This window comes from Sapajus apella, unplaced genomic scaffold (assembly GCF_009761245.1).
Source record: "Sapajus apella isolate SASKATOON/1434 unplaced genomic scaffold, GSC_monkey_1.0 scaffold17, whole genome shotgun sequence".
Classification (NCBI taxonomy): Eukaryota; Metazoa; Chordata; class Mammalia; order Primates; family Cebidae; genus Sapajus; species Sapajus apella.
Window position 1 is genome coordinate 11,385,903 of NW_022436957.1, and position 17,716 is coordinate 11,403,618.

Genomic DNA, 17,716 nt, shown 5'->3' on the forward strand with positions numbered 1-17,716 from the left:
ACACACACACACACACACACACACACACACACACACACACACACACACACCAGCCCTCCCCAGACCCTTTTCTCTTATATTTTTCTCAATAGCACTTAGTACCTTGTAATTATACTATATTTCACTTACATATTACACAGACACACACACAGCATACACACTAGATTATAAGGTCAATGAAGGCAAGGAGTTCTGCTGTTTTTTTCTTTCAGCGCTGAGGGTGTATGAGAGCATTCTGAGAGTGACAGCTGTTTAGTAAGAACAATACTCTTGCAATCTACAAGTCAAATAAGCCACGATCAGCCTTCTACGGAGTCACCCAAATTCCAAGATACCAAAGACGAATAAGTTACTAGGAGATTTTTATCAATTTCAGTTGAAGAAAAGTTTAGGCAGAGTATCTCCTCAGACTCAAGAGTAAGAGAAATCCTGGTTGGAGTAACTTGAGAACCCAGCAAATCAACTCACCCAAAAGGAATCATCTGATTTTTGGCTTTTAAAAAATATTCTCTCATGGCATATGCAACAGATGACCGGAACAGATACATTTCATTGTCGTTCCATTCATACTGTGAATTCAGAAGAAAGAGCGCTCAGCTGAACTCATAAGACACATTTATAATCTGATATCTTCAAGAATTATTTTTAATATTCTAGGGATTCTTGCTATTAAGTCAGTGACCTTCAATGGGAGTGTGCATCCATATCACCTGAAGGATTAGTTAAAACATTGAGTGCTGGGTCCACCCCTAGAGCATATGATTCAGGAAGCCTGAGATGAAACCCAAGAATTTACAGCTATAACAAACTCACAGGTGGTAGTAATACTGCTGGTCAGGCAACCATGCTTTAGGAAACATTGGGTTAATAAGTCCTTTTACTTTAGTCTGGTGTAAACTGAAATTAACACCCTGAGTGTAGGTTTACAGACAAGAGTCAAACAAAAGTTGTGGAGTTTGTAGCAAAATGTCTGTACATTGTGGACAAAATCAGTTTTTACTATTTTTATGGTAAGTCCTCAGAAATGTACTTATCTGTAAGTGTAAAAGGAAAAAAGTTCAAATAAAAAATAACTCTTTGTAAACAGCAAGTTAATCCGTTTGTGCTTGTTTTCCAGTGCTAAACAAATAGTTTATGTTTGGATAGCTTTTAAAGACTTGAAAGCATTCACTCTTTCCTCCAGTAGCTGGCAGTAGGAATCAATAAATGGTACTAGTTTTATGCTTCTCCTTTCCCTTTAAAAATTATAATATTTCATAAAAGAATTGTTACATTCATTTCAGCTTGGTTTCATCCAGGTTTGGGGGGGTTCCTTTAATAGTAATAATATTAATATTATTACTAATAACAGTCTGGCTACTCCTTCTATAAATATAAAATATAAAATATTTTAAAGGCTGAATTCTCAGAATAATGCCATAGATCCAATTGGACTTCACTAGAAATAGCTTGAACTGAGCAGATATTCTAACCCTGATGTATAGATGCACTAAATATATGATCTCGTTTCATCAAAACAGATTGTTTCTCAGTGAATTGGCCTCAGAACATTACACCATCAAACCCTCTGAACACTATTTACCAACCTTCACTGCATGGAAAAAGAATGAGTATAAATGTCAAGAAAAAAGATAATTGAAAAAGATCCTGATCTGCCGAGGCTAAAATTTATTAAGCCAAGGAAGAGCTAATAAAAATATGACAGAGAAATAGTCTCACAATCACCCAATGATCAAGAAATAAGAAGTTGAACTCTTACAGATTGGAAAGCAACGCTCTTCCATTTTCATTTTTTCTTTCTTGAATGTTCATTGTCTTACTCCTGAGTTATTTACGTTTTGAAGTCTTATCTATGAAAATTATACTAAAAGTATTGTTGAGTCTTTGACAATGTTTAATTTTTCAGGAAAGGTAAGGGGGTAGAAACACAATCTTTGGATCTATCCAATGCAGACAACAATTTGCTGTTGCATCTTGGACCATTTTATCCAATAGTCCCAGATTGACTTCTAACCCTGCAAAGCCTTCAGGGTGCCGTGCCCACTCTCAGGCTTTTGAGCCCTATTGATCTAAGGCTACTCTTTCCTCTCCTCTTTCCCAATGAAAGCTATTACTTCCTCAGACTAGATCACCAGAGACAGGTGTTAAGGAGAGAGCAATAGCTAAGTAAATAATTCACATAAGAGTGTAAATAATATAATTTCCTGCAAAATATTCTGTTACTCCCAAAATGCATCTCTCTAAATAAGTGGTTCTTCAAACTTTGCTGTGACTAGAATCACCTGGGGAAATTTAAACACTCTTGATGCCAAACTCTTGACTCCATACCCAAAGCAATTAAATCAGAATCTCTGGAAGTGTATAACTCAGGCATTAGTATTTTTTAAACTTCCCATGTGACTCCACTGTGCAACGAAGTTTGAGAAGCAGCGTTCTAAATTAGAGCTTCCCGGTCTTAATTGTATGTACAAATCACCTGGAGACTTGCTAAAATGCAGATTCTGATTAAGTGGTCCAGGGCTAGGCTTGAACTTATGCATTTTTAAGAAGCTTCCAGGTGATTCAAATGCTGCCTGCCCATGGGCCACGCTCTGAGTAAAGCCAGGATACAGATGATTAACTAAAACAAAACAAACTAAAGAAAAACTGTACTGCTTCTAAAATCAAACTACCTATCAAAATATAACCATGTTCTCTTTCTAGAATGAAAGTAATGAACACAAGAGTCAATTGAAAGGATTGGTATTTGATATTTAAGGATTGATAGAGATATTTTCTCATTGACGTTCATAACCCCTTCAAGGTAATAAAAAGTAGGAATAGCTTATCCAGTAAGGAATGGGTTACTTTTAAAACCCAAAGCCAACGCCAGAATCTGGGACTTATAGTTTTGAAGAGAACCACATGGCCTCTCCTCTTTCAGATCACACTGAAATGGGTTTATTGTGTCCTATTTAAGTGAAGACAGTGCACTTAAAAATAATGAATTAACTGCCCAGAATACTCACTGCTTGATCTCCAAGAGCTGATTTTAGGCTTATCCTCACTTTGATTCTTTGGTCAGTATCTGATTAAAGAGAAATCATAGACTGCTGATTACAGATGACAGATTGCCCACATGTGCTTATTTCCTTTTTCCTCCCAAAATCCCATTAAAGTGACAGTAAAGGGATCTTTTAAAGGTATCAACAGACTTTTGGAGAAATGATGAGAGAGGGGTAACTGCTTTCTCAGGGACAGGAAGTCATGACCTAATTTGTACACAGGGAGCACAGACCCACAAAGAGCCAGAGAATCCAAAAGAGGATTGGGATTCAAGCACAGGTGAGGGTGGGAAAATAATATTGGGCTGAAAACAAGAGGAATGGAAGTCAGGGTGTGGTTAAAACCACTTTGGAGAATAGTTGATCCTCCTACCCCATGTGCCCTCATTTAGACAGTCACTTGGAGGCTATGCTTCAGAAAAACAAGAGGTAATCCAAGAAAGAAGAAGTGGAATCTAGGAAGCAGTGGGATTCAACTCAGGAGAACAACAAAGGTTGGGACAGGAAGATGTAAGACTCCAAGAGGGAAGTCTCTAGGGGAAAAAAAATGAGACTGAAAAGAATAGATATGTTGAAATCGTTGGGGAAAAAACAAATACAATGTAAATAGCAAATTAGGTAAACCAAAAAATTCAGGCAAGTACATACTTTGGGACAAACAAAAAGCCACATAAGAAAGGACACAAAATAGTACATTACTTGGTTCTTCAGGCATAATGATGTAAACATTGAAAACTGTTTTATTAAAAATCATGATAAGGCCTTATTGGAAGAGCAAGAAGTGGAAGTTGAAGGGTAGACCAAAGTGAAGGTTTAAAACTTCACTTTGAAGTAACAAAATAGCTATGTAAACAAATTATCTAAAACATGAAAGTGACTGCCAGAAAGAAGAGAGATAATAGCATTAAAATTGTTAAAAATATATATATTTGTCTTTGGAAAGCAGGATTCAAGTGCAGTTGGTTGGAGACAGTTATAATCTATATTTAAAAGATGAGACTAATAAAACAGACTTGAAAGAGTGTGTGCATGTGCATGCATCTGTGTGTGTCTGTACAGTTGCTTTCACTATGTCTCATACATAGGTGCTCGACAAATGTGATTTTTCTCCTATAAAACGGCAACTGTCACCATAGCAGAGAAAGAAGCAGGTACTATATAGAGAGAAAACATTCTCAGCTGTGTCACAAGTCCTCATGAGACAGGGACCAAAGGAGACTAGAGAAAGTAGACAGGGAATAGGTATGAAACTTGTCAACTGGGTGTACTCACATGGACTCCAGTTGGTACTCCATCCCACAAAAGAATTCTTGTTCTGGTCTTTCAGCCAGGTAAACAAGGGCTCAAAGTAGTTGAGCAGTGGTCTTACATCCATATTCTTTGCTCCTACAACATTTTCCAATGCTAGGGTCCAAGGTTCTGATTTTCCAAGCCTCAGCATATTGCTACACAAAAAAGAGGGATGTTGGAAGGAGGTCTTGACGTGTGTGTGATGGAGTATATGTTGTTTGCTGGGAGGCAATGGCAAGGAACACCGAGCCATCCCCAGGCAGAAAACTGCTAGAATAGTAGGCAGTATGTACCGGTCATGCACTAGTTAAACCAGCTCCCAAAACACAGGATATTTGACCTTGTCCCCATTGCTGACTCGCAAAGAGTGCTTTCCAGCTCATTTCTATTTTAATAGTGAACAGGCACTATCTGCCTGTTTAGTCTATCTTTATTCTATGAAGAAACACTGAGCACCTGCTTTTTAAAAATAATCACTTGTTCACAAAGAATAAATACGTGGGTCAGAGTGTGCTCTGGGCTTTCAGCTGGGAAATGCTGTCAGTCCCCTGATGGTCCCACTTTGATCCCACTTTTGCACTCTATTTGTTTCTATTTATTAATTCCTTCAGCACCGCCTGGGTTGGGGTCTCTATGATCAAGCTGGTCTCGGCAGAGGGGGTTCAGGGCCTTTTGAGGGATTCCAGATGTACATATATTTACATCTATGATCTATGGCTTCTCTTCGATTTGGCTAAATTTGTTCCTGGCAGATAAGAAAATAATGCATATTAATGAATATATTCCTCCCTCAACTGCTCTTTCCTTCCAATTACCACAGACTGAGCTGTAGTTATGATAGGAAGAAAAAAGGTGGCCCATCCAATTGTTGCATGGTCTAGGTTCCTGTCTGACCACCAATTAAGTGTTTGGTTTGTAAATGAGGACATTTTGAGGCCAAATTTTTCTTTTTGGAACAAAGAAATCAAATTCAAACCTAGGCATGGAAATAAGTAATAATGAATACTAGGGGAAGTTCAACATTTTGAGGTATTTCTTACAGCAGTTTCTGTCCAGCTTCTGTAGAACTTGAGATGTCACATTTGTGCAGAGGACCTTCATGTTTAGCTGCTTGACAAAGTGCTTCTTGAAACTGGAATTGGTAAAGGGTCCTTGTGTAATATCTGTACAAGAGACAAACAAAAAAGCAGTCCCATTTTATTTACCATCTTAGAGTCATAGATTGGGGCATATATTTAAATTCTGGGACCCAAGTCACCAAAGAGATACTGATCAAATCTCTTTCTCCAGACATTAATGCTATACTCATCATAACCTGTTTGCATTTTATGTACTCATTGATGAACATGGCAATATTACTATGTTAAATGTTAGCTCACATTTGTTTTGTGTTTTACAGATTAATAGCCCTTTCATATAGATAATCTGAATCCATCCTTATAACAGGTCAATAGCATTGTTTTCATCTGACAAACTGAGGTCCAGCAAATTCAAGGACTGTGATTACTAGGTGAAGAACATATGTTTTTGGACTTCAAGTTAAAAATTTTCTTTCTATTACACTGCACAATAAACTGCCAATAACAAGGAGGAAAACAAAACTACTTTTTATTTCTCCCAGTGATACTATTGATTTCTTGATGAGAGGAACAAGATCTCACACAAGTTTAATTTAACCAAATAAATTGTGTTAGTTTAAATTGAATTGAAACCGATCATCTATACAGACAGTCCCCAACTTACAATGGTTAGACTTCTGATTTTTCGACTTCACAATAGAGCTTTCAGCTGTGTATGTTAATGGTAAGCACCATTCTGTTTTTCACTTTCAGCACAGTATTAAATAATTAAATGAGATATTGAACACTTTATTATAAAATAGCCTTTGCGTTAGATGATTTTGCTCAATGGTAGGCTAATGTAAGTGTTCCCAGCACGTTTGAGGTAGACTAGGCTATGCTTTGGTGTTCCATAGGTTAGGGGTATTCAATACATTCTTAAGGTATTTTCAACTTATGATGAGTTTATTGGGATGTAACTCCATTGTAAAGCAAGGAGCATCTGTATTGAGCTTTGTAGTTATGGGTAGAAATAGAAAAATTATAATGATCACTTCATTTATCCCTGCTTTTTGTCATTATTAGCTCAGTTGTCCACAAACCCTAGAAGTTAAACAGAAACAAGAAAACTGTAATTTACCGAATGAATGAGTAATCATTAGAAACATGGAACAGAGACGCGGGGTCACAGTATGTTTCATCATGGGGCACAGGTTCCACCACACCAACTATCTCTCGCCTTTGGGGAGAAAATAAAACAATACATTATCTGTGGATCACCCATCACAAGCAGGTAAAGTTGGGCATAACTAGTGCAGTTTCATCAATCATTTTTTTTTTTTTTTTTTTTGAGATGGGGTCTCACTCCATCTCCCAGGCTGGAGTACAGTGGTGCAATCTTGGCTCACTGCAACCTCTGCCTCACATTCAAATGATTCTCCCACCTTAGCATCCCAAGTAGCTGGGATTACAGGTGTGCACCACCGCATCTGGCTAATTTTTGTACTTTTGGTAGAGACAGGGTTTCACCATATTGGGCAGGCTGGTCTCGAACTCCTGTCCTCAAGCAATCCACCCGCCTCGACCTCCCAAAGTGCTGAGATTATAGGCACCACCGCATCTGGCCAATCAATGGTATTTATATTGGAATTGGTTGTCGGGTGAAATAGAAGCAGTGTAAAAAAATCAGACAGTAGAGCTCAGTATGTGGTTATCTCTTAGTTTTAATTAATTCAGTCAGAATATACCCTCAGAAAATGAATAAGTATTCAAAAGAGTAATTTAATAAAATTCATAAAGTGCACTGCATGGCCAAAAATGTACAGTGAAGGCCCTAATAATTCCTCTCAGGCGCCACAGTCCATGTACTCCTGGCAGACAGAATTTAATAAAATTGAAATCTTACTTATTATCCAAGCCTACCTAGCTCAAGCATTCCCTCCTCTGTGAAGCCTGGCCCTGATCCCATCCACCTTCTGGCAGAATTAACCCCTCTACCTCCCTTAGCCTTCTCTAGTTGTGCCTCCTTTGCCATTTATCTCCCCATTTTGTAGTTATTGACCTATAGTAACTTCTTGCCTAACAGACTTGAGCTCCTAGAGGGTGGGGCTGTGTCTTGGTCTTCTCTAATTCCAGTGTCAAACATGGTGCCTGCCACTACGGAAAGAATTCATTTATATTTGTTGTACAACTAAAGGAACAATTAGTGCATTAATGACTCACTCTAAGGATCTGATTCCATGTACCTTTAAAATAAGCTAAGAGGGATCAAAAGATTAATCTAGCCAGAAAAAAAAAAAAAAGGTAGCAAAATCGTGTATTTGGCATTGTTTAAACTGAATGCATTTTTCCTTTAAAATTGCAGAATCATTGTAGACATAACTTTAGTAATATTTAAACACTAGAAACAGTTCTTATAGGTGCTACCTCTTTCCTCTCAAGTATTTATGCTAACAGAGAGAATCTTGACACAAGAAGGGTACTGTTTCAAACCTGTGCATGTGGAACTGCTTGTTACACATGAGTTTTTCACTTCAAAAAGAAAACATAAGAAAAACAAAGAAAAAATAATCAACAAGGATCTAAGATGGTAAAAGGTAGATTTCTTTCTCCTTTCCATTCTCTCCCTCCCTCTCTCCTTTCTTTCTTTGCTTCTTTTTCTTTTTCTCTTGTAACTCTTTCATCCAAAAACCTATTTATTTCATACTTGCATATGATAGGCACAGTGTGAGGAACTTGTGACACAGCAATGAGTAACGTAGTGCTACAACTATGGAAATGGTCACTGTTGCCCAAATGTTTCAGGTTCTCTCTAGCTTGGAATTCTCTGTGTTCCCCTCCACAACCACATCTTTCTCAGGCCTTAACTTAAATGCCTCTCCTCAACTGACACTCCCGGTTGGGCTTTGTATCTCCCCTGGACACTCATGGACCCTGTGCCCTCCCATCACAACACTACACATTGCAGTGGATTAATTTTCCACATCTTGCCATAAACTAAAAGCTTTTGGGGGTCAAGGACCATACCTGAAATTATTAGCATTGGATCCCCAGTGCTTTACCTAAAATGCGGGGTCAGCATTTTTGTTTAAAAGACTGGATAAAAGAATATATAAAATGAATAAACTGATCACTTTCAACATAATATCATGGTTTAATAGGTTACCCAATACTTAAGAATATAGAGTATGAAGTACTGTCACCTGATCCAAGGAAATTTTATCTGAGAAGATGGCACCCGAATGGAGACTAAATATAAAATATAAAAAACTGAAAATACAAAAAGGAGTTAATGTGTGCCTGTGTGTGTGTGTGTGTGTGTGTGTGTACACACCAGTTAAATTCTTTTAAATACACAGCAAACTCATTAGAAAACATTTTACTGATTGCATATTCATTGGCTTACTTCATATCCCACCACTTTTTCATCCATTGCTCTTTGGGAATTTCACCCTTGAAGACCATCCACCTCCACTTCTCCAACATATAAGTAAATGGCAGAGTCCCAACAATTGTGAGTGCTTGTTTGAGCAGGAAGTTTATTTCTGTTTCTGAAAGTAAAATGGAAAAGGATAAATATTACAATGAAGATGACAGTGGATGTTCTGTGTTAAAGATAATTTTCCTAATCTCAAAATATTATTCCTCAAGATATACTTACTATAAGGATAATTACATGAGAAAAATGGACAGTACACATAATGATATGTATATATTTATTTTCTCAGCTAAGAGATTTGGAGTAGATTAAAACCCTGGGACAGAACAGGTAAATAAAACCCCAAAGTTACTTCTAATCCTCATTTTCTTCATTAGTTTCAGTTTCCTCCCATAAATACCTCTTATCAGAGTTCATTAGAGCTATTTCATCCACTTTCCCAGTCACACTGTTTATTCTGGAAAGCTCCATGAAGTCAGTGACTGTTAATGTCTCATTTGAGACTGTATAACCTAGTCCCCTGTCTGCTATGTGATGCCTTCTGTGAGTCTTTGTTAAATAAACAAATACTAAACAGATTTAGTGAAAAGCCTGTAAGCCAGGGAGGGGAAATAAAACAAAAGAGCCTCCCTAGAGGGCACCATCCACTGGATGGTGAAAAGTACAATGTATTTTAAATGTACGGATATTTTCCTTACCAAGAATTTAAAATGCTTTAATAAATCATGTTATTTCATTTTATTGTTTATTAGTGACATAAAGAGGCAGTCAGTGTAGCTCATCTCTAGTGTGCAAAGGCAATGCATTGAAATGTAAGCAGGGGATGTTATCTACTTTTCACATCACTGTGTCTCTAGTGTCTAGAAAAATGTCTTGCACACAGTATGTGCTTGATAAATATGTTTGGAAAAAGAAAGAAAGACAAAGAGGGAGGGAGGAATGGAAGGAATAAAGGAATTTATTTAGCATTATTCACAAATCAGGGACAGAGTCAAGAAAAAAAGCAGGAGTTTTCCAAATCAGTGTCAGTGGTTTAATCGTGTCTAATACTATCTTTGCTAAAAAAAAAAAAAAAAAAAAAAAAAAAAAAAAAAAACAGCAAAAAAAAAAAAAAAAACCTTTGTTTTAGGTTCAGGGTTATGTGTGCAGGTTTGTTATATAGGTAAACTCATGTCATGGGTTTTGTTGTACAGATTATTTCATTACTGATCTAATACCATCTTAAGAAAGATAGTCATCAACCATTTTTACTTGCTGTTAGGGAATATTTAAAAATACTAAAGTATCTGTTCATTGAATTAATAATATTTTAAAATTAGGAAGCAGGTACGGCTGCTGTTAACTACCTTTGTTACTCTCTTAATGGGAGGATGCTGCTACTGGTCTATAATGCACTAGGACTGTGCTTACAGAAGCCATTTCAGACACGATGACAGGCCTTATGCTGGCCCACTCCCAGGCCCTTGTGGGATCACCAGGGATCTGGAGCCAGAGATCAAGTCAAAGTGAATTGTTTACTCAAGGATGGAGCTCATGACCTTGACCTCATCGACCAAATGCTCCAGACTGTGGAGCTGATCTTTATGTCACAAATAATAAAATGAGGGAAGAGAATACATGGAAGAGAAGAGGGCATTAGGCTCTATTTATCCTCCTTTTATGAGGAAGAATCAAAACCCATGGCATTCTCACCAAAGAAATTGGATCTCCTGAACATTTGTCATGTTCCATCTAAAAGGAAATGGGCTGCCTCCAGCAAAGATGTTGAAAGATAGCACAGATCTAAGGGAATGTTATAGGGGAAATTCACACTTCAGCAGGATGAACAAAATGTTTCAATCCCTTCTAATCTTGATATTAAACCACCTGTTCTTTAAGAATTCCAAAATTTCAAACTATACTTTGCTTTGCATAATGTTATGGAAAAGACTTTAGATTAGGGCTCTTATTCTGGTTCTGCCACTACATTGCTTTTTGACTTCAGGCTACTTTCCCTCTCTTGTCTTCAGTTTACTCCTTTATAATATGGTTTTTGGAATCTATTCCAACTCTAAAGTTTTGGGAAGTTCTCACCTAGAACCAGAGGGGTTTAGTTAGAATGCTGACACTAATGGGACAAGCCATTTTACTTCTGTGAAATTGTTTCATCATCTTCAAGAAAAAAAACTTCTGTTAGACATTTCACAGGATCCCAAGTCCATTCATTCAGTTAGCTCTCTTACTCCCTTTTCAATAATACAAAACCAAAATTTGACATGTTCTGATATATGCTTAAATTTTTTCACCAGCAGTAATTTCCAGTTACCTTTTCAGTTTCCTTATACCCCATGTGGCAAAAAGTAAATATTTCCTACATAATATAATAAATACCTTTGCCCATATCAGATTAAAGGACCTCCAAAACAAGCCATGAGAAAATGTCCATACCACTGTCTTCTTGAAAATCGGGTGACAGAAGACCAATGGATTTTAAATGCTTAGGTGTGGCTGCAGAAAGTGACATGATTTCCCCAACAGCTTCATGGAATCCTTCATTAGCTCCATTTCTTAGCAGAAAAGGTTGTGCAGCATATGCCATATCATACTGTATGTGCCCCATCTCATGATGAGCTGTCAGGAAGTCATCCATTGTCGTCTTTGTGCACATAAGGATCCTGTGTGAAAATGGACAAGATGAAAATGAACCTCACTGACTTTCTTTTAACCATTACAGTGGAGTTGTATGAGGCTTTGGTAGCATGAATCATCTTTCCAAGATTTATTTACCAGTGAATCTTGAGTACCTACCTCTTATGTCCTAGAAACAGTACTAGTTGCTCAATATAAGCAATGGGCAGGGGTGAATCCTTTTCTCTTGCTCATAGACTAACAAGAAGACAGATAAGCAGAGTTCTCTGCTACAAGACTTCTGAGGCAAACTCTATAAGTGATCAGTACACACAGCCTTGGGCATAAAAATGAGTGAATGTAGGCACAGTCCCTTAGAAGCACCAAGAAGGGCATAACTGAGGATGCAATAAGCAGTTTGGATCTTAATTAATGTGTAGGAGTTTTCCCAGTAGATGACACAGAAGTTGACATTCCTGGTGCTCAATAAGAAAGGCTTAGGGGTGGGGGGGACAGAAATGTGGCATTCAGGACACTACAAGCTGTTTGGTATTGCCAGGATAGAGAAATAGTAGAAGGGGCTGCAAATTGAAACTTGGGAATCATTAGCATTTAAGCTGGGAAGCAGATGTTATGGCCCATGGAGCAGGAATAGAATGCAAGAAAAGAGGACCAAAGATAAGCCTTTAGAAGGTCCAAGTACCTAAGGAGTGGGGAGAGGAAGATTATTCAGGGCAGACAGAGAAAGTGCAATCAAAGAAGTCAAGGAAATCTGGAAGAGAATGACAATGTAGAAGTCATTTTAAAAAAATAGCATTTGAAAGACAACTCATGAATCTTGTCTAATGCTGCTATAGCCCAATGGGATAAGAATTGCATTTGGCAATAAGATGGTGATCCTTTTTAACTTGGCAAGAGCATTTTCATTCAGGTGGGTATAGGGGTCATATTTCAGTAGATTCCCAAATTTATTTCATACCACTTGGATCATGTCGCTACCCCCTCCAATATCCTTTGAGTCCTCCTCATTGCTCAAGAATAAACTCAGCCGCCTTTTATACACCAATATGACACTGTAAGCCAAAAACTATCTAAGATAGGTCTCAACCAATTCAGAAGTTTATTTTGCCAAGCTTAAGAACATGTCCAGAAAAAAAGAACACAGAATTTAACAGTCCGTAGTCTGTGCCTTTCTCCAAAAATAATTTTGAGGGCTTCAATATTTACAGGAGAAAAGTGAGCTGGAGGAGATAATGGGAGGGCATGGTAATCCACACATTGCAAGAGAAAGGGAGCAGGTAGGGAAATAGTCAATTATGTATTCATCTCGTGCTCAGTAAATCTGTTTTCCTTTCACAACCCCAACCTGCTTTTCTAATTTGGTTTCTCTCTATTCTCTTTTGAAATAATTATAAGAATAACTAATATATTTACTGCCTACTGTATATAAGATTCTGTGCTCAAATCTTACTTATAGCGTCTCATTTTTAAGTCTCATTCTAGTACTGGCATCAGTAAACAATGGCCTGCTGGCTGGCCATCTGTTTTTATAAATAAATTTTTATTGGCATGCAGCCACATCCATTTGTTTACGTATTGTCTATGGCTGTTTTCATGTCACAAGGGCAGAGCTGAGTAGTTGCAAAGCTGAGAGATCTGCAAAGCTTAAACTATTAACTATCTGGCCCTTTCCAGAAAAGGACTGTACAGCCAATCTCTACCCTATTCAATGCTGGTGGGGCCCTGCCGAGACTTTATCCACCATCCCCTAGTTACCTGAGTCACAGCTGATAAGGGCCAATAGCTGCTCCCTTCACTGCCTTTGGCCAAATGGGGGTTATACTCCCCCATACTGTGGGGCAGTCCACAGCCAAAGACTAATATAAAAAGCTAGCCCCCTTGTCTTGAGGTGTGACCTAGTCTGTGGCTCAAGTTATGCTCCAGAGAGGTTCACGGGATAAGGCTGAGGCCAAGTTTCCAGCAAAGATCACATCCTTATTTACCTCCCTCCTTTGTCCCAGCCTGCTTCCCTCATTCCCCTCTACCTGAGAGCTCTCCTCAATGAAGCACTTGTATAGCAATCTCCATTTCAAGCTAGGGAATCCAACGTAAGGCTCTCACAAGCCTACAACCTGGGAATTACTATTCTACTTTATAAAATAAGGAAATTGAAACCAAAGAAGGTTAAATACCTTGTCCAAGGTTGCACAGTCATTAAGTGACACACCTAGGATTCTGAAGCCTGTGCTGATTCTGCCATATTACACAAACTTTCCTTCACGTATTTCTCATTCTAGCCTAACTTGCCGACTCCAGTACACAGGTCAGGCCCTGCCTCTTTGTATTTGATCCTGCTGTTCTCACAGTCTGAGTCCTCCTCCCAACTCTGTGTATCTGAATCCTTCTTGTCTTTCCAAACCCAACTCAAATCCCACTTGTAAAACACTGTCTGATCCTAGCTCCTATTGCAAGTGTGGTCAGTTTTCTTCCTGTTCTCCATAGAGCATGCTCTGTGTCTCTCTTATGACATGTACCACTTTCTCCCTTCTATCCAAGCTTATTTATTCACCTATTCTGTCTTACTCACAAGAGTGAAACATGGAGGGGAAGATCAATGTTTGATTCACATGTCCATCTTTGAAATATCTTAGCACCAAATATTTCCTGATATGGGTGCAACCATCCCGATTACCATACAATGCCAATGGATATTTCAAAGAAAGCAGATTGTCTGAAGGTTCAAGTTAGGGCCTGCTGGCAATCCTCTTTTCCTGGGAAAACCCAAATGTGCTCTCCTAGACTCCCAGCCTTAGTTCAAGGAGAATTAACTTATCTTTTCTGTGCTCAGAAAGGCAGAGAAAGAATTCAAGTTAAATTTCAGCCTGCCTCTGTTGTCTCCCATTTAGTATCAGCTGTGTAAGTATCAGCCCCACTACCTGAAGTCTTGCTTCCCCAGGTCCCAAGCTGTGGGGTGGCAGACTACTTTCTGACCATCTCCTGGCTCAGTTAGCATGGAATTTTCCCAGAATCCTTGAGTCATATTAGGAAGACCAACAGATGCAAAGAACTTCTCGGCCTCCTTGAATATTCTCTGTGCATCCCAGGCCTGGGAAAAGAGAACAGCGTTAATTCCAGCCATCAAAATAACTGCGTTCCTAAATTAAATAAGCCAGGCACAGAAAGACAAATACCACACATTCTCACTTATGTGTGGAATCTAAAACAATGGAACTGGTAGACGCAGAGAGTGGAATGGTGGTTACAGAGGCTATGTGGTTGGGGTCATGGGAAGATGATGGTCAAAGTGTACAGTCTCAAACTGGATGAGTAAGTTGGTTTTATCTTGTTGAGATCCATTGCACAGCATAGTAAATATAGTTAATAATAGAACATTGTACATTTTGAAATCACTGAGAGTACATTTCAAATGTTCCCACTGCAAAAAAGTGAGATAATTTATATGTTAATTAGCTTTATTTAATTATTAGACTTGGTGGAAGACGTAAACTATAAGGTAGACCTGAAGGCGTAGGCTTTTGGAATTGAAAAGGCCCAGATGTGGCCTAGCATCAACGGGTAGTTGGGCCTTGGCTTTATGATCTGTATGAAGTCCAAATTTTCAGAATGTTCTGGAACTATAAAGAGGCAGCAGTAGGCATCTGCCACCCAGAAAACTATTCTGGGAACAAGTGCCTCAGGAGCTGACCAAGCATGCTTAGGAGATAAGGCTTACATCAAGTAAGCTAAGTTTGTGTAATTGGCAGCTAGTCTATGAATCACTTTTAGTAACAGAAAACTTCCTCTCATATCAAAGACCAGTCAAGTCTGGTTTTTTTCCTCTGTCATCTCTGGGAATAAGAAACAGGATATGAGACTATCGATGGTTTAAAAAATTATTGAGCCTTAAGGATTTACTCTCTGGCACTTGATATTGATGAGTATGACATTCTTGAACAGAATGAACCGATACCAAAACAGTATATATTAGGAAATACAGTTAACATCTGTTGAATGAACAATGAATGAACAAATAGAAAACCAAACTGAAATTATTAGGAGTTCTGAGTTCAATCCTTAGTTGCCAATGACTGTCTTTGTGACTTTGAGCAAATCATTTACCTGAGCCTCATTTTCCCCACCTATAGCATGGAGCTGTCACAATACCTATCCTGAGTCTTAGAGATGACAATAGAAGAGATGGGTGTGAAGACCCTTTAGAAAGATTAAAGACATACATCAAGATGATCCTATACTCCTCCTCAACTGCAAAGTGGAGCTAGAACAGCTGCAAGAGTTTAGAGGCCCTTGCAACTTCACATTTTATTCTGCAATAGACTTTTCCCAGGAGTATGTTACGTATGTGAAGATGTTCATTGGATTGCTTCTTACAGATTTAAAACTATTAACAAGCAATGTTGACAATGCACAAATAGCAAAAATTATGGTGCAATTATCGGAAGAAATTTTATAAGGCAAATAGAAGTATAATTAGGCATTCTACTCAGAAATGTAGAATTTTAGTTGAATAAACAAAAATACATAATTATAACTATAATATCATTTCATCAACAGAAGGGAACACAGAGAATTTTTTTTTTTTTTTTTTTTTTTTGAGATGGAGTCTCGCTGTCACCCAGGCTGGAGTGCAATGGCCCCATCTCCACTTACTGCAACCTCCGCCTCCCGAGTTCAAGTGATTATCCTGCCTCAGCCTCCTGAGTAGCTGGGACTACAGGCGCACACCACTATGCCAGGCTAATTTTTGTTGTTGTTGTTGTATTTTTAGTAGAGACGGAGTTTCACCATGTTGGCCAGGCTGACCTCAATCTCCTGACCTTATGATCCACCCATTTCAGCCTCTCAACGTGCTGGGATTACAGGCATGAGCCACCACACCTGGCCTGAGAATTTTTTAACTTAAATTTTAATTTTAGATTCAAGGAATCCATGTGCAGGTTTGTTACAAGGGGATATTGTGTGATACTGACATTTGGGCTTCTATTGGTCCTACCAACCAGATATGAACATAGTACTCAATAGGAAGATTTTTAGCCCTTGCCGCTCTTCTCTCCCTCCCTCCTTTTGGAGTCCCCAGTGTCTATTGTTCCCACCTTTATGTCTATGTATACCCAAGGTTTAGCTTATAAGTGAGAACATGTGATATTTGGTTTTCTGTTTCTGCATTAATTCACTTAGGATGACAGCCTTCAGCTGCATCCATGTTGCTGCAAAGGACACAATTTCATTGTTTTTAAGGCTGTATAGTATTCCATGGTGTATATCTACCACATTCTTTATCCAATCCACCACTGATGGGCACCTAGGTTGATTCCATGTCTTTGCCATTGTGAATAGTGCTGTAATAAACACACAAGTGCAGGTGTCTTTTTGGAAGAATAATTTGTTTTCCTTTGGGTGTATACCCAGTAATGGGATTGCTGGGTCGAATAGTAGTTCTACTTTTAGTTCTTTGAGAAATCTCCAAACTGCTTTCCATAGTGCATGACCTAATTTACATTCTCACCAACAGTGCATAAGCGTTCCCTTTTCTCAGCAGCCTCGACAACATGTTATTTTTTGACTTTTTTTTTTTTTTTTTTTTTGAGACGGAGTTTCCCTCTTGTTACCCAGGCTGGAGTGCAATGGCGCGATCTCGGCTCACCTCAACCTCCACCTCCTGGGTTCAGGCAATTCTCCTGCCTCAGCCTCCTGAGTAGCTGGGATTACAGGCACGCGCCACCATGCCCAGCTAATTTTTTGTAGTTTTAGTAGAGACGGGGTTTCACCGTGTTGACCAGGATGGTCTCGATCTCTTGACCTAAGCCTCCCAAAGTGCTGGGATTACAGGCATGAGCCACTGCGCCCGGCCCCATTTTTTGACTTTTTAATAGTAGCCACTCTGACTGGTGTAAGATGGTATTTCATTGAGGTTTTGATTTTCTTTTCTCTGATGATTTGCAAATATTTTCTTCCATTATGTAGATTGTTTACTCTATTGCTGATTTCTTTTGCTGTACAGCAGCTTTTTAGTTTAATTAGGTCTCACTTGTCAATTTTTGTTTCTGTTGTAATTGGTTTTGAGAGCTTATAAATTCCTTGTCTATGCCAATGTCCAGAAGAGTTTTTCCTAGGTTTTCTTCTGGGATTTTTATAGTTTGAGGTCTTGTATTTAGGTCTTTAATCCATCTTGAGTTTTTTTTTTTTTTTTTTTTTTTTTATTTTGTGGTTTGTAAGGCTTTTGTTTTTTTGTTTTTCATCATAATTTTTTTTTTTTTTTT

The 17,716-nt window shown here is 38.4% G+C and overlaps 1 protein-coding gene across 2 annotated transcripts in view; it reads right to left on the reverse strand.

Moving 5' to 3' along the window:
* ACE2 (angiotensin I converting enzyme 2) overlaps positions 1-17,716 on the reverse strand; it is a 48,555-nt gene that overhangs the window by 8,360 nt on the left and 22,479 nt on the right. For both annotated transcript variants that reach the window (XM_032285963.1, XM_032285964.1), the window contains exons 8-15: positions 14,375-14,544; positions 11,259-11,485; positions 8,799-8,943; positions 6,534-6,632; positions 5,375-5,497; positions 4,317-4,489; positions 3,009-3,067; positions 469-569 (exon numbers count right to left, since the gene is read on the reverse strand). In XM_032285963.1, the coding sequence (XP_032141854.1) occupies positions 469-569; positions 3,009-3,067; positions 4,317-4,489; positions 5,375-5,497; positions 6,534-6,632; positions 8,799-8,943; positions 11,259-11,485; positions 14,375-14,544 (1,097 nt within the window). The remainder of the gene's footprint in view (positions 1-468; positions 570-3,008; positions 3,068-4,316; positions 4,490-5,374; positions 5,498-6,533; positions 6,633-8,798; positions 8,944-11,258; positions 11,486-14,374; positions 14,545-17,716) is intronic.